This window comes from Zingiber officinale, chromosome 7B (genome assembly GCF_018446385.1).
Source record: "Zingiber officinale cultivar Zhangliang chromosome 7B, Zo_v1.1, whole genome shotgun sequence".
NCBI lineage: Eukaryota > Viridiplantae > Streptophyta > Magnoliopsida > Zingiberales > Zingiberaceae > Zingiber > Zingiber officinale.
In genome coordinates, this window is record NC_055999.1 from 7,928,224 (window position 1) to 7,954,392 (window position 26,169).

At 39.0% G+C, this 26,169-nt stretch overlaps 1 protein-coding gene across 3 annotated transcripts; it reads left to right on the forward strand.

Annotated features, from left to right (window-relative positions):
- The first annotated feature begins 17,530 nt into the window (after window positions 1-17,530).
- LOC122005252 lies at window positions 17,531-24,166 on the forward strand. 3 transcript variants are annotated; one of them, XM_042560223.1, is made up of 4 exons: window positions 17,531-17,823; window positions 22,450-22,982; window positions 23,462-23,745; window positions 23,829-24,166. In XM_042560223.1, exons 1-4 carry the CDS (start codon window positions 17,703-17,705, stop codon window positions 23,989-23,991), a joined length of 1,101 nt encoding a protein of 366 aa, XP_042416157.1. In that variant the 5' UTR covers window positions 17,531-17,702; the 3' UTR covers window positions 23,992-24,166. The 3 variants fall into 3 exon arrangements, with proteins under 3 accessions (XP_042416157.1, XP_042416159.1, XP_042416158.1); XM_042560225.1 differs by having other exon boundaries at window positions 17,533-18,044; XM_042560224.1 differs by lacking the exon at window positions 17,531-17,823 and adding an exon at window positions 18,051-18,401.
- The last annotated feature ends 2,003 nt before the right edge of the window (window positions 24,167-26,169 follow it).

Here is a 26,169-nt window from a genome sequence, read left to right on the forward strand (position 1 = left end):
TGTTGATGGATTTGAGAGGCTCGAATTATATAGTGTTTGTTACTTGAATGGAAGTAAAATTAGAAAGGAAAGTCATTAAGAAAAAATGTTAGCCGTGTCAAAGTTCGAAATTACTGATTATAATTAATCTTAAATTTAATTTATAATCAAAGATGCAAATAATAACGTATGGTACATTAATAAAACCCAAAGATGCAAATAATAACTTATTATGCATTAATATTTAAACAAAGTAATATTATCATGTTTAATTATTTTCTAAAAAACAAAAATAAGATTATAATTTATTAAAAAAAATAATTTATATCATATGATGATTAATATTTTATATTTTAATAGTAAATAAAAAATAATTATAATATTTTCTATAAATAGTATGTTTTTATTTAACATATTTATTATCAAGTTGAGTTTATAGAAAAAGTATAGAGTCTTGTATTTCATGTAGTTTGGAATTAATATAATTTTTAATTTAATTTTTCCGTATGAGGTTATTTTCTTCCTTCATTAACTTCATTCTAAGAGTGGTTTAACATTTTGATTTCAATTGTGTGTTTATTATATTTGTGGTTCAAAATCAAATTGAACAAATCAAGATTAAATTAATTAATTTTATAGATAAATCGGACAGATTGTACTTTGCTACTAAAATTAAACAAACCCAACTAATATAAAATCTCTTAATTTGATTAGTTATCGAATTAATCAAACTTTATATATCAATCGATTGAGGTTCTACATTATTTGAGTGTTATTGGATAGTTAAAATCATCAATCAATAGTCTAATCATAATTTAAAGTTTTCTTTGTAACGACCGCCCGTCTATACTTTTTACCTTACCTTACAATGACAGGCATTACTCCGTTACATATCTAAATTTCTTTTTCTTTTCTTTTCTTTAATCTCACATTATATACTATTCAGTTTCGAGATCTATTCTGAACTTGTTTCGACTGTTAGGACAAGATTTGGGGCAAAGCAAGATGTGTAGGGCGTTCTCGGCTGGCGCAGGGCACGACTGAGTGAAGGTCACACGGTCATGTCATATAGAGGTGCACGACCGTGTGAATCCACACGGTTGTGTCACCTAGGGGTGCACGGCCGTGTGAAACCACACGATCGTGTCACCTCGGCCGAGATGAGGAGGTGCACGGCCGTGTGGGTCACACGGTCGTGTCGCCTTAGCTGAGGGAAAGAGGTGCATGGCCGTGTGGGTCACACAGCAGTGTCATCTCAGCCGAGAGAGAGAGGTGCATGACCGTGTGAAACCAAACGGCCATGTCACCTTGGCCGAGAAGACTTGGTGCACGGCCGTGTGCCTCCATATGGTCGTGTCACCTAGGCCAAGAGGATAATGTGCACGGCCATGTAAATCCACACGGCCGTGTCACCTTGGCTGAGAGGGAGAGAGTTGGGGTCATGTGGCTCCACATGGTCATGTCACGGGCCCTGTGGGAGTCATGCCCTGCTCCTCAAAAGGGGTGATTCTCCCCTTGGTACTCCTTCTTGGCTTATCATTCCATCCCATTACTTTACGAGGAGTCTTTGACACGCTAATCACTAACAAACGGCAAATTCATCATACACAACTCTTAATTGTATTTTTATACTAAGTAGAGATGAGAAAATGGATCCATCCGTACCAAAATTTAACATATTCCATGCACTAACAAATTCCAAGATCACTTCTCACTGTTCCGTCACACACACCATCTAACATTGCTCCTGCTGCCCCCTCCTACTCGAGCTTTCCCTTACCTTTATCTGCAGTATAAGGAAAAGTAATCTATAAGTGAATGCTTAGTAAGCACATTCTACTCACAAAACAATGTATTAAAAGAGAACATGTTTTTCAAACTGCTTGCGGAAACACAAAACATACACTTGACAATCATTCATGCTAAAACACATTACTCGGAAATATGTATATGGCATGCATTTTTAAATCAGTTTATCATTCAAAACATCCACTTAAAACCATGCTAGTAACATCAACATGCAAATGAAAACATAAAATTTGTTATGCTATAGAGATCAAACACTGCACTCTCTAACTCTAGTTCTCAACTTAAAAATGTTTTCACTTAAACAAATCAATGAGCATTGAAAACTTTATATTATGTAATAGTGAAAATAATAATCACTTGCTTTGGGCCTGACATTGTACCACTTTACGCGCATCCTCAAGAAAGTCCGAGGTAGCTAATCCCGAAGCTATTAAGGTACTACTAGGCGATCTAGGGGCCTAGGGGCGATCTAGGAGCCCACCCTTGGACCTTGTGTCTAGTACATGCCATCTTAAAGTAAAATACTTTCTTTTAATACTTCTTTCTTATACTTGCACTAACATGTCATTTCAACAAGCACCTTGTGTGCACTTAATCCCTCACACTTATAGGGAAGCACCTTTGGGACACTTGATTATGCTTCTTAGTCCCAAAACGTCATGGGAAACAAATCAAATACTCTAAACATGCTCTTAATCCCAAAACTTTAGAGGGCATCTTACAATCATAACATCTATATCCTTTAACATACATAAAACATATCATGACATAAATCTTCTTTTAACTTACATAGACACATACAACAACATGCATCGACGAAGCAACTTATACTGCAGGTGAGGAGTACTTACATCCTTTCGCTAGATCTCACTACTATACCGCTATGATTTAGGGAAAATAATCCTCCCGGGTATGCCTTGATCTCCAAGACACCTTCCCGTGTGTACTACTTCCTTGGAATAAACCCTCCCTTAGATTCTCCCCCTTGAAAAGCCTTAAGACATGGAGCCCTAAAGTTCTTGGCTGCAACTTGAAAGGGAGAAGAGGAAATTCGGCTAGGGAAAGAAGAGGAGATGAAAAGTTATGTTTTCATCTCTTCATTTCCCTTTTATACTAAGTGGAAGTTAAAACATCTTTTTACACAACATCTGCTTATAATCAATTGTTTCTTATTCCCAATGTGATGCTTTACCACCACCCTAATGACAACTTAAACTAATCTTAACTAATAGGTCTTGGGTTCATATCCTAGCCTGGGTCATTTATGAATATAGTTTTTTTTGTATTTCTTTTCTCTTCTTCTATTTATTTTTTCTCTTTTGAAATAGAGGAAATTTACGGGTGTTACAATCCCACATACCTTATAAAAAGTTCATCCTTGAACTTAGAACAATTGTAGATACTTCTGTCTCATATCGTCCTCGCATTCCCATGTTGCCTCTTCATACTGTTGACTTTGCCACAACACTTTTACTAATGGTATCTTTTTGTTCCTCAGCTTCTTAACTTCTCGATCTATTATCTGAACAGGTCAACTTTCATAGCTGAGATCCTCTTGAACTTGTACCGTCTGTGGCTCAATCACTTGGCTTGCATCAGGAACATGCTCCTTCAGCATTGAGACATGAAATACTTTATGAATGACTGACATTTCCTAAGGTAGTTTTAGCTCATAAGCTACTTTGCCAACCCTTCTAGTGATTAGGTATGGTCCGACATAACGTGGACTCAACTTTACTTTCTTTACAAAACGCATTACTCCTTTTATAGGAGTTACTTCGAGGAACACTGAGTCCCCAACCTCAAATTCCAGTGGTCTACGGTGCACATCCGCATAGCTCTTCTGCCGGCTTTGAGCAGTTTCTATTCTCTGGCGAATGTTCTGAATGACTATGGTGGTGTCCTCTATAAGGTCTTTCTGAAGTCCCAGTTCTTTCTTTTCACCATCTTCATACCAATAAATAGGAGATCTACACCTCCTCCCATATAAAGCCTCATAGGGCGCCATTCCGATAATAGCTTGATAGCTATTATTGTATGTGAATTCTGCTAAGCATAGATATCGGCACAAGCTTCCTTTGAAATCCAAGGCACAAGCCCGTAACATATACTCTAGAACTTGATTCACTCGTTTTGTTTGCCCATCAGTTTGAGAATGAAATGCAATGCTAAACCACAGCTTAGTGCCAAGAGCACTTTGAACACACTCCCAGAAGTGTGAAGTAAAACGACAATCTCAATCAGAAATTATGGTTTTGGGAACTCCATGCAATCTGATAACCTCTTAAACATACATTTGTGCTAGCTGTTCAATAGAGTAGGATGTTCTAATAGCTAGGAAATGAGCAGACTTGGTTAATCTGTCTACTATTACCCATATAGCATCATAACCATTCGTGGTTCTGGGTAGTCCTACTATGAAGTCCATAGATATATCCTCCCACTTCCGCTCTGGAATCTGGATAGACTACAGAACTCCACCCGGTCTCTGATGTTTTACTTTAACTCGTTGACACGTCAGGCAGGTACTGACATATCTAACAACATCTCTTTTCATTCCAAACTACCAGAAGTGTCCCTTTATATCGTGGTACATCTTAGTTGAACTAGGATGCATCACATAAGGTGTTCCATGAGCTTCATCTAGAATTTTCTTTCATAATTCCTCTTGATTGGGGACATAGAGGAGATCACCGTGATATAGTATCCCATGGTCTGATACTCGAAACTCTCCCTTTTCTCCTTCATGTATCTCTTGCTTGATCTTCTGAATTTCAGGATCTTCATCCTACCCTTTCTGTATATCTTCAAGCAGGGTTGAGACTAAGGTCAAGGTGGAGAGCTGTTCGGTAACAATTTTAAGCTCAAAGTTTACTACTTGTAGGGGTTGGGACATAGCAGATACAGATAATAACATTGCACAAGATTTTCTTCTTAGCGCGTCTGCCACTTTATTTGCCTTCCTTGGTTGATAGAGGATTTCACAGTCATAGTCTTTAACTAGCTCAAGTCATCTCTGTTGTCTCATGTTCAGGTCCTTCTGAGTGAAGAAGTACCTTAGACTCTGGTGATTCGAGTAAATTTTGCACTGAGGTCCATACAAGTAACGCCTCCAAATTTTTAGAGCGAAGACTACTGCTGATAACTCAAGGTCATGAGTAGGATAATTCTTTTCATAATTTTTGAGCTGTCTCGAGGCATAGGCTATGACCTTGCCATTCTGCATCAGTACAGCTCCAAGCCCCAGTTTAGAAGCATCACTGTAAATATCGAAACTTTTGCTATTTTCTGGAAGAGTCAAGATTGGAGCACTAGTCAGTCTCCTTTTCAATTCATTGAAACTCTTCTCACAATCCTTTGTCCACTTAAATTTTCTCTTCTTTCTGGTAGGAATGGTCAATGGAGAGGTGATCCTTGAGAAGTTCTCTACAAATTTCCTGTAGTATCCTGCTAGCCCAAGGAAACTTCTAATTTCACTGGCATTCTTGGGTCTTTCCTAGTTACTCACAGCTTCTATTTTTGTCGGGTCCACCATAACCCCATCTTTGGAAACAATGTGACCTAGGAAAGACACTTGATCAAGCCAGAACTCGCACTTGGAGAATTTTGCGTACAACTAGTTCTGCTATAAAATCTGCAATACTGTCTTCAGGTGTTTAGCATGTTCTTCCTGAGTTCTGAAGTATATAAGGATATCGTCTATGAAGATGATTACGAACTTGTCTAAATATGCTTTGAATACTCTATTCATTAAATCCATAAATGTAGCAGGAGCGTTCGTCACTCCAAAAGGCATAACTACAAACTCGTAGTGCCCATACCTCGTTCGGAATGCTGTCTTCGGTACATCATCAGCTTTCACTTTCACTTGATGGTATCCGGACCGCAAGTCTCTTGGAAAAGATTGTGGCTCCCTTTAACTGATCAAATAGATCATCAATTCTTGGCAGAGGATACTTATTCTCGATTGTTACCTTGTTCAGTGCTCGGTAGTCCACACACATGCGCATTGACCCATCTTTCTTCTTTACGAACAACACCGGAGCTCCCCATGATGAGTGACTAGGGCGAATGAAACCCTTGTCGAGTAGCTCCTGTAGCTGCCCCTGAATTTCTTTCAACTCTGCCGGAGCTATACGGTAGGGTGCCTTTGAGATTGGATGAGTACCAGGGATAAGTTCAATCTCAAATTCAATTTCCTTATCCAGAGCTAAGCCTAGAAACTCTTCCGGAAAGACTTTTGGGTAGTTGCATACGACTCTAACTTCCTCCAGCTTTTGATCTCTTCCTTGCTGGGTATTAACCACATGAGCTAGAAACCTAGCACATCTATCGGCTAACATTTTCTGAGCTTTCATGATCGATAAGAATCTATGGGTTCTCTTCCATGATTCCCCGAAGAATTCAAACTTAGACTCTTCCTTAGGTTGAAATATGACTTTTCGCTTATGACACTCGATAGAAGCACCACACTTGCTCAGAAAGTCCATCCCAAAAATAACATCATAATCAAACATGTTCAACATTATCAGATCGTTGTACAGTTCTCTGTTTGAAATTTTGATTGGCACAACTCATAGCTAGTGCGTAGATGTCATTATCTCTCCCAAGGGTGTCGTCAAGAATTGTTCGTTTAGGACCTCCGGGGGGGTATACCTATTCTTTCAGCAAATACTATGGAGACAAACAAATGAGTTGCCCCAGTATCAAATAGCACAGTTGCATAATGATTAAAAATGCACATATGACCTGTGACAACAGTAGAGGCATTTGCTACCTCCTCTCTGGTAAGGGAAAAAACTCAAGCATTGGTAAAACTCGGTGGGGCCTCCAGTCTGCCTTGGCTAATATGAGGACCCTCCAAAGCAGCCTGTATCTGATGTAGCTGTGCCTGCTTGCCTCCATACTGAACAGGTTATGCTGGAGGTAGGTTGATCTTGGTCAGGCATGCAACACCTGTAAATTTCCTTTATTTCAAAAGAGAAAAAAGGAAATAGAAGAAGATAAAAGAAATAAAAATATATTCATAAATGACCCAAGTTAGGATTTGAACCAAAGACCTCTTACATGAGATTAGTTTAAGTAACCATTAGGTGGTGGTAAAGTATCACATTAGAAATAGGAAACAATAGATTATAAGCAGATTTTTGTGTGAAGAGATGCTTCAACTTCCACTTGGTATAAAAGGGAAAGGAAGAGATGAAAACCTAACTTTTCATCTTCCTCTTCCTTTCCTCTCAAGCCGAACTATCTCCTTTCCCTTTAGGGTTTTGGCCAAGATAAAGGAACCTAGGTCCAAGCTTCTAAGTTCTTCACGGGGAGGATCTAAGAGGAGAGTTTTCACAAGGATTGGTACGATGGTGAAGGGCAACTGGGAGATTAAGGCATACGAGGGAAGATTTATCTTCCCTACATCTTATAATAGTAAGATCTACCGAAAGGATGTAAGTACAACTCACCTGCAGTATAAGTTGTTTTGATTATGGATGAAGGTGTTGGAACTTTCGAGTAGCAAAAACCGCTTTTTGCATTGTGGAAAACCTCAAAGTTCTTTCCACGGATCCGTGCGAAGATAAAAATTTACATATACATAGTTTTCTCCTAGATCTACATGATAGAAGTTATACCTTTGTAACGATGCCCTTCGCTTATCCCGCTCGTCCAAAAGGTTACCGGATCTCGTAGAGTGTCAAATGTACACTCCTCTACACGTATCCACACGGACAATGGGTGGAGAAAAACCACTTAGAGTGTGCTAGCACTCTCTTGGTGGTCACGACAATGGAGGAGAGGGAGAGAAGAGGATGAGAGGAGGAAGAAGAAGTTACAACAAGCACAAATGCTTGCACTAAAGTGGTCGACCACATAAAAGAGCCTTTTAAACCTCCATGTAATACTAAGAGTCATGGCTCTTGGTCTCCCTCATGAGGTGGCATACCATGAAGTAGCCTTGATGATGTGGCACATCATCATTGGTCGACCCTATGCTAAGTCACAATGAAGTGGCATTTGGTCAAGTCAAGGTCAAGTTAAATTTGACCCTTCATCTTTCCTCTCAAGTCAAGTCAAACTTGACCTCTTATCTCCCATGGTTGATCAAATCTAACCATTTGATTCAAATCAGTTTTTAATTTAATGAATCTCTATTCATTGAATTAAATTGACTCAATGAATCATAATTTAAATTAGACTCATTGGACACATGAATCAAATTGAGTCCAAATCAATTAATCTAATTTGGATTACTCATAATCCAATTTGGTTCATCACATGAACCTAATCCTCTTGGTCCATCATATGAACCTAATCTCCATCTAATTGCCTTTTGTATGTGACCCTATAGGTTCTTGTAACATTAGCAATGCTCTTAAACCCATTTAGAAGCATAAGTAATGAGCGGTATCTAGCAACACATCATTGTTGGGACCAAAATGTAGCTAGAGGGGGGGTGAATAGCTCGTCGTGCTCCTCATGCTCTTCGTTGCTTATTTCTTCAATGATATGCAGCGGAAATACAGGAAACAACCATACAATGCTAACACACAAGGACTTACTTGGTATCCACCTCAAGATGAGGTGACTAATCCAAGGATCCACACGCACGAGCACTCTCCACTATGAAATCACTCCTTTATGGTAACTACCAAAGGCGGAGAAGCCTTACAAGCTCACAGTACAAGAAGAAAGGAAAGGGAACAACAATACAAGCAAAAACTTACAAGATGTTACACACGAACCCAAAACCTAGCTCCTTCTTCTTTGCCTCTTGACTTGGAAGTACTTCCAAGATTCTTCAAGATCTGGCGTGAGAGCTCTGTGGAGAATCGCTGTAGAGCTGCTGTGAGGATCGGAAGTGAACAGTGCAAGTTTTTCCAAAGGAATCACACGCCAACAGCCTTTATCTGCGCCAACAATCGGATCCCGATCGATTGGATTGCTCCCAATCGATCGGGGAGGCTTTGGATCAATCGATCGATCGATCCAGAGCGCCTTTGTGCTCTGGGAATTTGCCTGGATCGATCAGCTGATCGATCCAGGGCTTATCGCGACAAGTTACACCACCCCAATCGATCGACTAATCTATTGGGATCTCTGGATCGATCGGTTGATCGATCCAGCAGGCTTCTGTGCGCTTGCGACTGCCTCCTAATCGATCCACTAATCGATTGGGACGAAGGCTTCTTGTGGGTACTCCCCAATCGATCGGTCGATCGATTATGCTCCAGCCAATCGATCGGCTAATCGATCCAGCTGGTTGTTTTTGCCCAAAACCAAGTCCCAAGCCCTCTAAACCAACATCCGGTCAACCATGACCTATTGGTACATCATGCTTAGCATCCGGTCACCCTTGACCTACTAGGACTCCCTCACTAAATGTCCGGTCAATCCCTTTGACCCATTTGGACTTTTCTCCTCTCGTGCCAAGTATCCGGTCAATCCCTTTGACCTACTTGGACTTTTACCAGATGTCTGATCAACCTTGACCTATATGGATTTTCCCGTTCCTAGCTTCACTCACCAGGACTTCTCATCTGCCTGGCTTCACTCACCAGGACTTTCCTTCTGTCTAGCTTCACTCACTAGGACTTCTCATCTGCCTGGCTTCACTCACCAGGACTTTCCTTCTGCCTAGCTTCACTCACTAGGACTTTCACCTGACTTCACTCACTAGGATTTCTATTCTGCCTAACTTCACTCACTAGGACTTTCACCTGGCTTCACTCACCAGGATTTCCTTTTGCCTAGCTTCACTCACTAGGTCTTCTCATCTGCCTGGCTTCACTCACCAGGACTTTCCTTCTGCCTAGCTTCACTCACTAGGACTTTCACCTGGCTTCACTCACCAGGATTTCCATTCTGCCTGGCTTCACTCACTAGGACTTTCACCTGGCTTCACTCACCAGGATTTCCTTTTGCCTAGCTTCACTTACTAGGTCTTGTCATCTGCCTGACCTCCCAGTTAGGACTTTCACCTGACTTCACTCACCAGGACTTTCCAGTCAAGTATCCGGTCAGCCTTGACCTACTTGATTTTTCTACAACCCAGTCTGATCCAACCCTGATCAGAGGGAAATTACACTAACAATCTCCCCAAATGGACAACTTCACCTGCATTGTCCACATCATCGAAACACAATATATTGTCAAACATCGAAACCCAACCCAAGACTCAAGCTTGGTCAACCGGGTCAACCTTGACCTAAGGGATATTGCACCAACAATCTCCCCTTTTTTGATGTTTGACAATACCTTTAAGTTAGGAACCTTTGAGTTGAGCTAATCCCATAGCTAACTCTCTTCATGCCAAAGTATAAATGTTGGTTCCCTTCATTTTCCCCCTATAGGTTCTCCCCCATAGGAAATGAAGGCCTAACTTAAACCACACATTCTCCCCTTATTGGCATACGTCAAAAAGACAAACTCTCCCCCTGAAGAGTTACTCACGTTATTCACAACTTCACTTGTTGTGATCAACACCATAATGAAGGTCTCATACCCTTCATTACCCTCAATGCTCACCCTTGAACATTGACCAACCAAACAACTCAAATGAAGGTCTCATACCCTTCCTTTGCATCGTATGCTCATCCATGAGCATACACAATCAACCAATGAGGATATCCACTCCTCATTGTAGCTAAATGCTCAACCTTGAGCATTTCCTCGACAGAAGGTTAACCACCTTCCAAGGTGTATGAAAAAAAATAGTTTTCATGTCCTTAAAGAGTACCTCCCCCTAAAGACATGATCGTGACTTCTGTCATTGCACCAACAATGACTTGGAATCCCTAAAACTTTAGGAAACCCCAAATTTTGAAGTTTAGAGGTTTAAATGTTCAAAATTTAAAGCAAACCTCAACTTAAACTTCTACCTAGTCTCCCTTAACCAATCCATACTTGTTTTCATAATGAAAACACCCCCTAAATGTATATAAATATGTTTCAAGGGATTTGGAGTGGTTACCTAGGCTAAAAACTGGTTCAAAATGCTGAAATCAGGCTTTCCCAGCCAAGTTCAGCATTCCCAATCGATTGGAGTTGGGATCCAATCGATTGAACCAAGCTGAATCGATCCACTGATCGATTCAGGAGGGCTAGATCGATCGGTGGATCGATCCAGGAAGCTTCTGTTCGCGAGAAGCTTGCTCTCAATCGATCGGGCGATCGATTGAAGTCTGATAGTTGCTGAAATTTCATTTCAGTCAACTTCAGAATCCCCTAGAAAATTCTACAAAAATTTCAAAAATCATGAAAATTTGTGTAGACATTATTTAGGGTATATATTGTCATGAAAAAATAGTTTTCTAAGAAAATACTTTCTATTTTTCAAGATTGACACAAACTCAAAAACTTGTAAAAACTCTAGTGTTTTCTTCCAAGTTTGTGTCTAACTATTCAATGATGATTACTATCAAAAGATAGCCTTCATCAAAGTTTTCCAAAGACATTTTAAATCGTTTTCAAAAACCAATATCCCACCATGTTCCTTGGGCTTAATGCACATGACTTGTACATTAGCTTTCCCAATGATGGGAAAACACATGACTATGTGTTTTGATAAAACTAAAACTCAAAAGAATGCATTAAATCAACATCTTGAGTTTTGTTCATCATCCTAACATCTCACCTGTATTTAATGTGTACTAAAACACATACAAGTCACCTTATAGTTCTTTGTGAGATGTAAAGTTTGGTTTTGCCCTAATCTAGGGATCATGCATATCTATCTAGACATTTTGAATATATACACATCCACCAAGGATGTTACTTGTTGTTCACTTGTTGATCAATGTCATTTGTCCTTATTTTGCAAAGAAATAAAAATAATGCTTGATGATGGTATGACTTACATCAAAGAGAAATAATTTTCAAAAGAAAAATTTCCTATAATTACATGATGTATGTATGTCATGACATGGTATTTTTGTGTTTTTCATAATAAGGCATGATTTGCAAAAATAAACATGATGTCATGATATATGATGGACAATCAATCATGATAAATTTTAGCATAAATAAAATATACCTAGATTACCTGTCTAAGTATCCTTAAACCTTAGCTAAACTAAAATTTAAAACTAGATTGACCCTTATGGTTCAAGAAAATGCCAAAATCAAAATTGACATTTCTATTTCTCTTGATTAATTTATGCCAATTAAAATTAAGTCCATTCCTCAAATGTTGGCATATCAATTTTCCAAGAGAGTAATCCTAAGACAATACCACAATCTCAACTTGGTATTTCTTATGTTTTCCCAAATTGTACCAATTTAAAATAAAATCATTTACTTCTCAAGTTTGACACATTTTACTCTTTCAAAGAGTAACTAGTAAACTCTATTTCATTTTTAAAAGTTAATAATAATCTTGAAAATGCTCCTTGAATGTCAACTTCATCATGATTGGGTTAACTACCCTTCCATTTAGAGTTGACACTCTCTAACCCATCTACGGGGTAGAGAAAATGCTCCTAGGAACCCAAAACCTATTGGTGCTCCTTGGATGCTCTAGGTACTCGCTAGGAATAACTTCCCTAGATACCTTCCTAGACACCTTCTTTGTGACTTTCTTAGACTTCTTAGAAGTCTTAGTCACATTTGTTGTTGCAAAGATACTTCTAGGGATGACTTCCCTTGTATCCTTGACTTTACCCTTAGATTTAGGGTTTGTTCCATACCTATATGGAACCCTATGGTAGGAAGGTACATCCTTCTTAGCTTGAGGTTTGTATCCCAAACCTCTATGGCCATTGGATGGCTTTTGTGCTCCTAGTCCTAGGTTTTGACTCTTTGACCCTTGTGTGTTATTTGTGATTTTTCTAAGGGTTCTCTCCAATTTATCAAGTCTTGACCTTAAGACTTGATTTTCCTTCCATAATCCCTCAACCATAGATTTTTCTTTTTCTTAGGTAAATACCTAGAGTTTTTAGAGTTCTTGCCTAAATTTCTATCTATCTTTCTAAACCTAGGTTGAGAGGTTTTAGCATGAAAATCTACATGATTTTCCTTAACTTTATCATGCCTCCTATTTTCATGATAAATAGCATTGAAATGATATAAATTAGAACTATCGTACTTTTTACCATTATTTAAGGGAATAGGCTCAATAAATGATACCTTCTTCTTTACCTTGGAGGCTCCCCCTTGAGTTGAGCTTCCTACTTGAGCCTTGACCGCTTTCTTCCCCTTGGAACATTGACTCCTATAGTGTCCCTTTTGTTTACACAAAAAACACACAATGTGCTCCTTGTTCTTCTTTGTTGTGGGAACGGTCGCCTTGGGCTTCTCTTTGCCCTTTTGTGCCATTTAACCCTTCTTCTTGGCCAATTTTGGGCACTTGCTCTTGTAGTGCCCATGTTCCCTACACTAAAAATATATAATATGATTTTTATTTTTAATTGAAATATTTTTACCTTCTTGTGTAGGGTTGACACTTGCTCCTCCACTTGATGTTGATGTAGAAGCTTTCTCTTGATCTGAAGATGATTTTCCTCCTATTGATTTTACTTAACTCGTGGAGGTGGAAGCTTCTTCATCCTCTTCTCTTCTTGACCCGGATGTGGAGACTTCTCCTTCTGCGTGATCCGGTGTCAAAGAGAATTGCTCCCCCTCAATCCTAGAGGTGGAGACTTCTTCATCTTCTTCTTGGACATGGAACAAGGAGTATGCTCCCTCCTTGCCCTTTTCATTGCATTTCCTTGAAGATGAAGTTTCTTGGACTTCTTCTTCGGAAATTGAGCATCTCTCAACTTTGGAGTCCTCCTCTTCTTGGTCTTGATCCAATGAGTCGCCCTCTTTGGATTTTTCTTCGTCGTGTACAATGGAGGGGATCTCTTGAATTGTTGCCAACTTGCTCCAAAGCTCCTTGGCATATTTGAATTCTCCAATTTTTCTAAGAATGATGCTTGGCAATAAATTAACCAATAATTTGGTTACCTTATCATTCACCTCACACATTTGAATTTGGTCTTGGCTCCATTTACTTTTCTTGAGAACTTTGCCCTTGGAATTTGTTGGAGCCTCGAACCCTTCCATTAGAGCAAACCATTGCTCTATCTCCACCATTAGAAAATTCTTGATCCTTGATCTCCAAAGATCGAAGCTCATCATTGTAAACAGTGGAGGCACCCTCGTGTCGAATCCGAGTCCATCTCGGAATTCCATTTGAAGTTGAGCTTGATTGATGAAGTCTTTGACTTGTAAACTTGTTTCAACTTCTTCAGCTCTTCTCGTGTTAGACCGCAGTGTAGCGTGTTGATTGCTTTGTTTTCCGTCGACGCCTTTTTCCTCATGTCCGGAGTCCACTGTTCCGGGTCTAGTGGATTTCCGGAGTTGTCGGCTGGAGCTCGGTAGACCTTTATGACGCTGAACCATTGATCGTAGTCTGTCTTTAGGTACACCTCCATTCTTTTCTTCCAGTACGAGAAGTCATCCCCGTTGAATAGGAGAGGACGTATTGTGCTGAAGCCTTCTTGTTGAGACATCCTGCACATAAGTAAACAACGAAAAAAGATATCCCAAGACTTGGTCTTGGATTAGCAGTGCGGGAAAAATAATAGAAGTATCTAAATTGGTGTTGCACCAATTTAGATTTAATTGCAACGAAAAAAGTTTCCAAAACAGGTAATAATACCAGATTGGAATTAAGCGTAAAACTGAAAATCGAAAAAAAATAAAAGTTAATTTTTCACCCCCTGTCTAATTGGTGGTTGCACCAAATCAGAGCGGTACCTGCTCTGATACCACTTGTTGGATCATGAAACGTCGATAGAGGAGGGTGAATATCGATTCGAAAAACAACGTTGAAAAGAGTTAAGCGCAGCGGAATTAAAAACAACAGATAAATGAACACGGTGTTTTTACTTCGTTCAGAGCCTGTGACGACTCCTACTCGAAGGCCCGTACTCCGTGAGTACTTTCGTTGGGCAATTTACTAGCAATTCGAAATAATAATTACAAAGATCGTACAAGAAATGCTAATAAACAGTAAAACAAAGCTATACCGACAGAAGGAAAACTACAAGGACAAGAGCGCGTTGTCGGAGCTTCGTTAGCGTCGTTGGAGCGCAGAGCAGCAGAGTAAGCAATCTAAGAGTTCTGAAATGATTCTAAAGCTCCACCCCTGGGGTTTCTTTTATATGCTGCTCCGGGCGCCTGGATCCCTTCCGGGCGCCCTGGTGCGACGTGACAAGTCTAATCAGCGAACTCCACGTGGCGACGACTCGGCTTGGATAAAACTTGCCTCCGGGCGCCCGGACCCCTCTTCTCCAGAAAGTCCTTCTCCTGCAAGAAAAGGTTAGTCCGAGGCAAATATACCCTGCAACACAGATTGTTAGCACAGTTTTATAGATAAGCAAAGTGAGTATGAATTAGCAAAAAGAGTATGACTTAGATTCCGTCTTTCCGAGACCGGAATCTAGTCACGATCTCGACTTAGATATCCTAAATGGATCTAAGCCGGATCGACGCCTAATGTTCCCTTCCCGGTAACGCGTCCTCGCAGTCACTCCCCTCCAGTGACTTACCTCACTTACCTGCCAAACGTCCGGTCATCCCGTCGACCCGTCTGGACTTCGTGCCATCTATCCGGTCAGCCCGTCGACCTAGCTGGACTTCGTGCCTAAGCGTCCGGTCAGCCCGTCGACCCGCTTGGACTTCGTGCCAGCTATCCAGTCAGCCCGTCGACCTAGCTGGGCTTCGTGCCAGACATCCGGTCAGCCCGTCGACCTGTCTGGACTTCTCCTGCACACTCGATCAAAGTGTCAGACAACAACAAACTAACTTAACCTGATTTGTCATTCATCAAAACCTGGGTTAAATCGTTAGTGCTAACCGCACCAACAGTGTTAAGGTATGGTATCAGAGACACTTTTTTTACATCCTTTCATGGGATAGTTGGGAAAACGTGCCCATGCCTTGGAGAGTGTGTGCATTGCCCATTAGGACACTATATAAAGGGTGTCCATGCATCGGCGGAGGTAAGTGTTATTCACTATTAAAGCTTGTGCTTGCAATTGCTTTGTTTTCTTCCATCTTTCTAGTGACTGATTTGAGCGTCAGAGGGTCAACGCCGGGGACCCCTTCCCTGGCTCGATACTGACGTTTCTTGTATTGTAGAGTAGAGCAGATTTTACACACGGTCAATGTAACGACCCCGCCCCTCGGCCCCTTGGGTGGCCCAACTGGCGGCCCCTTGGCGGTCCCATGGGCGACCCAATTGGCGGCCCATTTGGCGACCCCTTATGTCGTCGACCGACGACCCTTGACCGTGCTGTTACTCACTAGGTCTTCCCACCCTTGGCCAGTGAATTTTTGCCTTCCCCAGAATTCGAACTCTAGACCTCCAGGCTAAGTACTAGAGTTTATGAATCCTGGTAGCCAAGTGAGCGGCCTGGAGGTCTAGAGTTCGAATCCTGGGGAAGGAAAAAATCCACTGGTCAGGGGTGGGAAATTCTAGTGAGTAACGACACGGCCGAGGGTTGTCGGTTAACAACATAAGTGGTCACCAGTTGGGCCGCCAGTTGGCCCGCCCAAGGGCCGAGGGGCCGGGTCGTTACAATAAAAAGGCGCCTTTTTATTGTAACAACCCAGCCCCTTAGGCAGCCCAACTAGCGGCCCATTTAGCGGCCCCTTGGCGGTCCCTTAGGTGACCCAACTGGCGGCTCATTTGGCGACCCCTTATGTCGTCGACCGACAACCCTCGGCCGTGCCGTTACTCACAAGGTCTTCCCACTCCTGACCAGTGGATTTTTGCCTTCCCCAGGATTCGAACTCTAGACCTCCAGGCTAAGTACTAGAGTTTATGAATCCTTGTAGCCAAGTGAGCGCCGCTCACTTGGCTACCAGGATTGGCGCTCATTTGGCTACAAGGATTCATAAACTCTAGTACTTAGCCTGGAGGTCTAGAGTTCGAATCCTGGGGAAGGCAAAAATCCACTGGCCAGGGATGAGAAGATCTCGTGAGTAACGGTACGGTCGAGGATCGTCGGTTGACGACATAAGGGACTACCAAGGGGCCGTTAAATGGGCCGCCTAAGGGGCCGGGTCGTTATAGTCAACCCAGAAGTCATATCCCCAGTTAGTCTTTTTCACGATTTTTAGATAGGATCAATATGAATTCTATACCGTTTATATTAATATTTTGATATCAATACGGTATATGTGATATGTCGATATTAAATCTGAATTTTTATATTTTTTTTCTCCTATACCGTTGCCCTATATAGAATCATTAAAATTAATTTTTTCCACCTTTAATTTTAAGATTTAGGATTTAGACTAAATGAAACGTTTTTTTTAAAAAGCAATTAGCATTAGGGCTCATGAGTTATCGTAAATGGATGAAGATAACAAAAACACATTCTCTATGTATAATTCGATTGATTCAATCGAATAAATGATACATATTCTTTGAAAGTATTATTTTATCGTATAAATACTATCTCTTATGCCTCTTTAAATTTATTTTAAAATAAATATACAAATTATTATTTGACAGAATTTATTCTTACTATCCAAATAATGATTAAATCGAAATTGAATAATTGAAAATTTCAATTTACAGTTTAAAATACTTCCGAAATCGAGTTGGATTAATTACAATTCAATACAATATTTCTATCCAGCAGAAAAGCACCTCTCATATAAATTACTTTCGCAGAATACAAACTAAGAATTTTTTTTTTAAAAATTTATTTTCTCTCATGAGAAAAAAAAGTGTTTTATCTCCGGTCAAAATGCCCGTAGCACATCCCCGCAGCTGGCCCCATGTGAGAGAGAGGTCTCCTTTGGCTTTACACTCGAGCTGATCTTTTTCTTCTCCGTTTCCCCGCCGGATAGGCTAATTTTATCGGGTTTATCGGAAAAAAATATCTCGGTCTAGGGTTTCTTCCTCACCTCCGCGTGCATCGATCATGCCTTCGGTGGTCGGAGGGCGCCTCCCTCGACGCGCCGTCATGATCCCATCGATGACTTCGTTCAATGGTGCTTCTTGCTCCCATCGCCTCAAACAACTCGAGAAATGGAGTCGGCGGGGTAATTTGACTCAATAGTACGATCGGGTCTCGGCGTTGCGAGTTATTGGATGTCCTTCTCCTTCTCTTTTCCAGTCGTTCACGGTCCTTTCCTTTTCTTTTTGACCTAAGAGTCTCCTTAGATATTCTGCGATTTTTTTTTTTTTTGCCTGTGTTGGTTTTCGTCGCCGGCTTCTGTCTTGGGGATTTGTCTGATACGGTCCATCGTCTCTTCGGACTGAGGTAACTGATGATATCTGTCATGTTTTCTACTTGTCTCTGAGAAAGATACCGTCTTTGTAGTTGTTTGCTTTCTTTCTTTTCGTGATCTATCTACTTCACTCCCTGCTATCGTTTAACTTATACTATCAGCAGGCTTCTTCCTGTAGTTAAATTTTAGGCCTTTCGTGATGTATACCATTTTGTCGTTTAATTGTAGTTGGTTGTTTAGACGGTTCTTATACTTTTATCAACAAAATCTATTACGTGTGTTTTGCTTTTGAGTCAGAAAACAAAACGATGACATTATGCAAGGAGAGTTGGTTGCAGCGTCCAAAAGGAACCATGCATATTGGAATCATGGATATGCATTATTTCACGGTTACCATTTTTTTTTGTTAAAAGATCAGTTTTGGATTGCTCATTGCACAACAAAATAGAAAACTATAGGATTATAATCTGTTCCATGACACAGGTCTAGCATTTTAGATGATGAAAGGTAAACTGCATGTTATTATCAAGTAGTTTGTTTTTTTCTTTGTTCTTCCACTATGAAGTGTTTTTTTATCCAATTTAGATAACAAATCTACCTATGCAGAAGCTTTTCAGGGGAATTACCTTGCATCGTTTTGCATTTTCTTAATTAAGTATGCTTTGATCTGTGCAATTGTTTGATGTATAAATATAAACATGCTGATGTTTTTGTTTTTTTTGCTAGATATGTTGTTACTGTTTTCTATTAGAAAAATAGCTGACACACATGGCACATTTGTTTATTTTATTAAATGTTTATATATTCTCCTTAGAGCATTAGTGTTGCAAGATTCTTGTTACGGCAATTTACCAAAAGGCGCATTTGAAAATCTGAATTTACCAAAAGACGTACACTACTTTGGTATTTACCAAAAAGCGCACTTTTTTAAAAGCATTTCCTATTTTACCCTCATGATAATTTGACTTTTTCTATTATTTTTCTTTTCTTCATTATATTTCTCTCACTTCTCTCTCTCCTCTGTCGGCAGAATATAGGAATAACATTAGTCAATCTTTAATCACATTTTAATGCATTTGAAGAAGCCAAAATAAATAATGGACACCAGATTTGGACTCCTTGCAATTTTAGAAATCCACATGAACTTAAATGGGTGCAATCGGAGCTTTCTAGGTCGATCAGTGGGTTTCGGTCAAAACCTACTGATGGACATAGAGAGCTCCGATTGCATTCATTTCAGTTTCTATGGATTTCTAAAATTACAAGGAGTTCAAATATGGTGTACATTATTTATTTTAGCTTTTTATAAATGTTAACAAGCAAAATCAAAGAATCGGCATAAAAGCCCACGTTGGGCCTGATATGGGCCTGATATAATTCCATATCAGGCTCACGTTAGGCATGATTTGAGTCCATATCAGGCCCAATGTGGGCTTTTTTGCCGATTCTTTGATTTTGCTTGTTAATATCTATAAAAAGCCAAAATAAATAATGGACACCATATTTGAACTCCTTGCAATTTTAGAAATCCATAGAAACTGAAATGGGTGCAATCGGAGCTCTCTAGGTCCATAAGTGGGTTTTGACCGATCCGATCGTACCCATTTCAGTTTATATGAATTTATAAAATTACAAGGAGTGAAAATATGATGTCCATTATTATTTTTGGCACTCTAATGGACCAGATGTTTTGAAAAACCCTAAATCTCTTTTTTTTCCTTTTTTGTTTAGGATATGAAGAGATATCATGCCCGTTGGGCCTGATATCTCTTCATATCGGGCCCGATATCTCCCGTATCGAGCCCGATGTGGGCCATGATATGGGTATCGGGGAACTGAACAAAAAAAAAAATAAAGAGAGATTTAGGGTTTTAAAACCTCTGATCCACCACTAGAGTGCCAAAATAATAATGGACACTATTTTCACTCCTTGTAATTTTAGAATTATAGAAAATGGTCTGATCGAGCTTACATGCCGATTAGTGAGTTTGGTGAAACCCACCACGGTGGACCCAGAGGCTCCGATGCACCCATTTCATGGATTTCTAAAATTACAAGGAGTTCAAATATGTATTATTTATTTTGGCTTTTATAGATGTTAATAAGCAAAATCAAAGAATCGGCAAAAGCGCGTTGGGCGATGTGGAATCATATCGCCCAACGCGATATCATTCCATATCAGGCCCAGCGTGGGCCTGATATCATTCCATATCTCGAGCCCACGTTGGGCTTGATTTGAGTCCATATTGTGGTTTTTTGCCGATTCTTTGATTTTGCTTGTTAACATATATAAGGCAAAATAAATAATGGACACCATATTTGAACTCCTTGATTTTGAAATCATAGGCGAAATGGGTGCGATCGGCTCTCAGGTCCGTTTCACCAAAACCGATCGATCAAACCGATCGCACCCATTTCGATTCTATAATTCTAAAATTACGGAGTGAAAATATGGTGTCCATTATTTTGGCACTCTAATGGTGGACGAGGTTTGAAACCCTAAATCTCTCTTTATTTCTTTTTTTTTAGTTTTGTTTGTTACTAGGCTCGATGTCCTCATATCGGAGATATCGTGCCCAACGTGGGCATGATATCTCTTCGTATAGCCTAAAAAAAAGGAAAAAAGAAAGAAAGAGAGATTTAGGGTTTTCAAAACCTCTGGTCTACCATCAGGAATGCTAATAATGGACACCGTATTTTCACTCCTTGTAATTTTAGAAATTATAGAAGCTGAAATGGGTGCAATCTGAGAGATCGATAAGTGGGTTTGGTCAAAACCCACCGATGGACCTAGAGCTCCGATTGCACCCATTTCATTTTCTAATTGCAAGGAGTTCAAATATGGTGTTCATTATTTATTTCGACTTTTTATATATGTTAACAAGCAAAATCAAAGAATCGATAAAAAGTCCACATTGGGCCGATATAGAAATCGGGCCCAACGTGGGCCTGATATGGAATGATATCATGCCCACGTTGGGCATGATATGATTCATATCAGGCCCAACGGGGCTTTTATGTCGATTCTTTGATTTTGCTTGTTAACATCTATAAAGCGAAATAAATAATGGACACCGTATTTGAACTTCTGCATTTTGAAATCATAAAGCGAAATGGGTCGATCGGTCTTTAGGGTCCATCGATGGGTTTGAAACCCACCGATCGACCTAAAGCTCCGATTATACCCATTTCAGTTTCTATTCTAAAATTACGAGTGAAAATATGGTGTCCATTATTTATTTCATAGAGGTTTTGAAAACCCTAAATCTCTCTTTATTTTTTTTTTAATTTATTTTTGTTGTATCTAGGCACGATATCTCCATATCAGCCCACATCGGGCGATATGAAGAGATATCATACCCAACGTGGGCGTGATATCTCTTCGTATCATGCCTAAACAAAAAATAGGGAAAAAAGAAAGAGAGATTTAGGGTTTTCAAAACCTCTGGTCCACCATTAGGGCCAAAATAATAATGGACATCATATTTTCACTTCTTGTAATTTTAGAAATTCATAGAATGAAATGGGTGCGATCGGAGCTTCTAGATTCATCAGTGAGTTTCGGTGAAAACCCATGATGGACCTAGATAACTCCGATTTCGGTTTCTTTAAATTGCAAGTTCAAATATGTGTCCATTATTTATTTTATAGATGTTAACAACAAAGAATCGATCGATCAAACCCACATTGGGCTGATATGGACTCAAATCAGGCCCGGCGTGATTGGCATGATATGATCCTCACGTTGGGCCCGATATGATTCCATATCAGGCCCAACGTGGTCTTTTATGCCGATTCTTTGATTTTGTTTGTTAACATCTATAAAAGCCAAAATAAATAATGTACACCATATTTGAACTTTTTAATTTTAGAAGTCCATCAGTGGGTTTTGACCGAAACCCACTGATCGACCTAGAAAGCTCCGATTGCACCCATTTAAGTTCCTGTGGATTTCTAAAATTGCAAGGAGTTCAAATCTGGTGTCCATTATTTATTTTGGCTTTTTCAAATATATTAAAATGTGATTAAAAATTGACTAATGTTATTCCTATATTCTGCCGACAGAGGAGAGAGAGAAGTGAGAGAAATATAATGAAGAAAAGAAAAACAATAGAAAAAGTCAAATTATCATGAGGGTAAAATAGGAAATGTTTTTAAAAAAGTGCGCTCTTTGGTAAATACCAAAGTAGTGTACGCCTTTTGGTAAATTCAGATTTTCAAGTGCGCCCTTTGGTAAATTGCCGTTCTTGTTATTGTCTAAGATTGTGTAAAAGAAATGCATGCGGTAGCTTCAATGCCTTCTAATTACAAGTATGCGTATTTTTATTATGTTTAAACTATGTAATTGATGATAAAGTGCATCATCAGTCTTGAACAGGAGCTTCTGTTGCAGTACTATCATGTCTAACCAATTGTGAATCCCTTATGACTTGGCAGATCTTCCTTTGTACACTAGCAGCTGCATGGGAAGTTTCTCTTGTTTAGATACACTTCCTGAATATGCTATTGCTGATTTGCATGAATACTGTGTCAGCTGTGAGAAATTCCATGCAACCGTGGAAGTTTGTGCTTGTTTGAATAATAATCAGAGTACTGGGGTCACAAACATGCGGATTCCAAATGTTCCTTCTATCTGTAGTGAGAACATGATCACTATACATGGAGTTGATGGCTCTCATGCTTTGATTCTGTCTATTAATGATCTTCAAGGACAGTTATCTATTGATGGTATTACTTCAGATGAGAAAATACTTGAACCCAAGAAGACAGAAACTCATGAAAACTTATGTCTTCCTGCTGACTGGAAACCCAAAGCCTTGGCCAAATCTACAACATTTCCTTCAACACTGGTGGCAGATGTCAGTGACCTTTACATAGGTGATACTTGTAGCTTACTAAGCACAGAATTTTCAAATCAGTGTTCCCCCACAAAGGCTAATCCTACATACGCACGATCAATGTCTCTTCCCGTGAGTTCCTGATTCTCCAAATTATGTCTAAATACTTGGGATTTATACTGAAAATTTACTTGTGAAAGACCATACAACTTTCTAATTTCGAGTATCACATTCTAGTCATCAATTCACTATTTGGATATGCAATCTAGTTGGTAAAGGTAAAAATATTTGACAATTCTATTTTTTATTCCAAATCTGTAATTTTTTCTTGCCTATTAGGAAGAGAGTTTAGTAAGAAGATAAGCTCATCATAATTTTTTATATGGATTAAACTTCCTTAGTTGGTTTATTTCAAAAGATAGAATTGCACTTTGTATAAACATAAATACATCAGATTTCATGTCTGCAAAATGATTTTTCTAGTCAATTTTCGAATGCGAACTTGTTCATTGAATTATAATTACTATCATGGGTTTGTCCCATATATTGATACACGTTCACGTTTGCAAACCTTAATGTATTTATGTATTTACTGGTCTTCTATTCTTCAGGTGCCCCCAAAGCTCATTTCTGCCATGAAGGGAAGCCGTGTACAGCACGGTTCACCATCAGATCTCAAGTTACATGTGAAATGGGCTCTTGATGTTTATGATCCACCATGCACCTTGCTGTCGCACACTGTGAAGAATAATCATCATCAACTTCCCAAAGCAAGGAAAAACTATAATAACAAGCACAAGCACAAGCACAAGGCAAAATCAGCACGGGCAAGTAACAATGATAGAAGAACTGCAAAAAGGATTATCAACAATAAGACTGAATCCTTGAATGCGAGGTTTATTTTTGTTTAAATTTTATAATCACATACCATGCATAATTCAATTCCATTCGGAAGAGTAAGAATTTGTTTTTTAACAGATTGCAGTCTACTAGGATGGCTGGCTTGTTGAATGACTATGGCAAATCCAGCACTGAAGGTGTTGAGTATACAGTCAGCAACCAAGATTCAAAGTGTGGAGGCAGCTTCTTGGTGCAGGCGCTTGCAAAAGTCAATATATCATCTGTAACTGAGGTTACTTGATCGCTCTTGATCTTGATAAGTTGTTCCTAATCTTTGTACATAAATAAGCTGATAAATTTCTGCTTGTTTCGATGTTCTATTTGGTGGAGTGAAGCCGAAAATACTATGACTGTCATTTTGATGTGCCATCTTGTGCAATGAAGACGAAAAAGTATGATAATTTTCTGTATCAAAATTAACAACTGAAATGCCTTGTGTATGACTAAATGTACACAGTCCAGTAACCTCTCATGGATTAGGTACGGGTTGCTTGATAAGATTCTATATACAATGTATCTGTTATAATTGAAGCTTTTCAGTTTAAAAATAGACTTCTTCTCATGGATCACTGGTTCGTAGGTTGCTTTGTATATACAACTTATCTGATATTAAGTTTGTCAGTCTAAAAATAGACCGTTGAAAGATATATTTTAACTCATTGACTATGATAGATCTTTTGCTGCAGTTGCTAAAATAATGTGCATTAGAACTCTGTTCTTCGGGATTACCTTGAATGGAAATTGTATATGTGAAATATTGAAAACGTATTCTTACTGGGTAATTGGAAGATGAAGTCTATATGAAATATCTCATACCACTCGAGGTAGGTTTGAATATTGCTGTCCAACTGCTGTTGTCATGAGGTACATGCTGAACAAGTTCCTAGCAACGTATTCTCTCTATTGGCACGCATAGCAAGCGAAGAAACACAAGGTGGAATTTTTAAAACCTGAAAAGGCCTGCCCTTTTCATTCGTATCATGGAAGTTTCTGAATAGCAATTTTACTTTTTGTTGTCAAGTTATTCAAAGTTAAAAGAAAGTAGTCTACAGTACTTAGATAATCATTTCAAAGCTAGCAGTGTTACACACTGAATTATTGCCATTCTAGATAATAACCTTTTGAAAGAAAAAAAATTATAAAATAAATCTTTAGCTAACGATGAACATGCTTCTAAAACAGTCCGAACATGCTTTCTAAAACAGTCCATGTGACTGCATATGTATCAATATGTGTAAAGCTCCAACATTTTGCAATGATTTACATATCACTATGCAATCAAATTCTGTATATATTTCATAAACTCTAACATAGCACACATGCAGTGAGTCCAGCAGTTATACAATCAGACTGTTTATTGTAAAAAGATACAATCACATTGTCCAACATCTAACATGTTATCAAAGCCAAAGAATAATTGCAGTCATGCAGAATTATCACAGAAGTAAATAACAAATAAGAGTTAGAGCAGTCAAGCTAGCTGCCCTGGCGTACTCAAGGCCTGCTGCCATGAACACAAACTGACAAGGGGGAAGAAAGTGTGTTACCCCGCCTATTGCTAAAAGAAAGTCACTTTTCATCGATTTCCATCAAGGAAAAGAAACAAATTATCTTCTAGGCTTTCACGGAACAACTGCTAGCTCCTGCTCGATGTGGGGAAGTGCCATACGGGGGAGATCATAGGATTAAGTCTATATGGATAGACTAAATCCAATTAAATCTATATGGATAGGTTTAATTTTAATAAGATGAGTTTACACTTGATTAACACACACAATTAATTATATTAAGGAAACTAAATCCCAATATTAAGTGATCTAATGTTTGATTACATATAAAGAGAGTTTGGATTAAATAGTGTGGATTCAATGTATATATCTAATAATCTAGTTTATTAACATTAATGAGTTGTTAATGAGGGATAAACTTTTGGTGGATAGTTGCTATAGGTTGGATCGGGTATATAAAGGAAGATATTGATTCAATTAGGACATGTTGAATTGTGCTCTCTTCCTCTTGATTCTTCTCCCCCATTGAGATGAACCCTTGGTTGCTGGCTCAATCCTATGGAAGACTTCTGCTACGTTTGCAGGATCTCCGGTAACAAGTAAGAAACAATAATCCTTAGCGATGGATTCAAGTTAGCTATTCGCTAGCTATTATTTTGATTTTCTATATTGCTTTAAAAATGGATGGTAGCTAGATCTTCTTATAGATGCATCCTTTAGTTCATTATTGATGTATCACAATCCTTATAATTGGTATTAGAGCTAAGGATTAGCTTTTTATCAGTTTTTAAAATTTTCAACGTTTTGACATATATACATCGATTTTTTACATTTGATTCCATATGGATGAGTAAAATTGATGTGTATTCATTGAATGTATCATAGATATGTTAGGATTTAACCTATGAATC

Excerpts from the sequence above, each read along its gene's own strand:
- LOC122005252 (XM_042560223.1), top strand. The coding sequence starts at position 17,703 with ATGCCTTCGGTGGTCGGAGGGCGCCTCCCTCGACGCGCCGTCATGATC. Across the intron at positions 17,824-22,449 it reads CGAGAAATGGAGTCGGCGGG|ATCTTCCTTTGTACACTAGC; the intron begins GTAATTTGACTC and ends ATGACTTGGCAG. Across the intron at positions 23,746-23,828 it reads ACTGAATCCTTGAATGCGAG|ATTGCAGTCTACTAGGATGG; the intron begins GTTTATTTTTGT and ends GTTTTTTAACAG.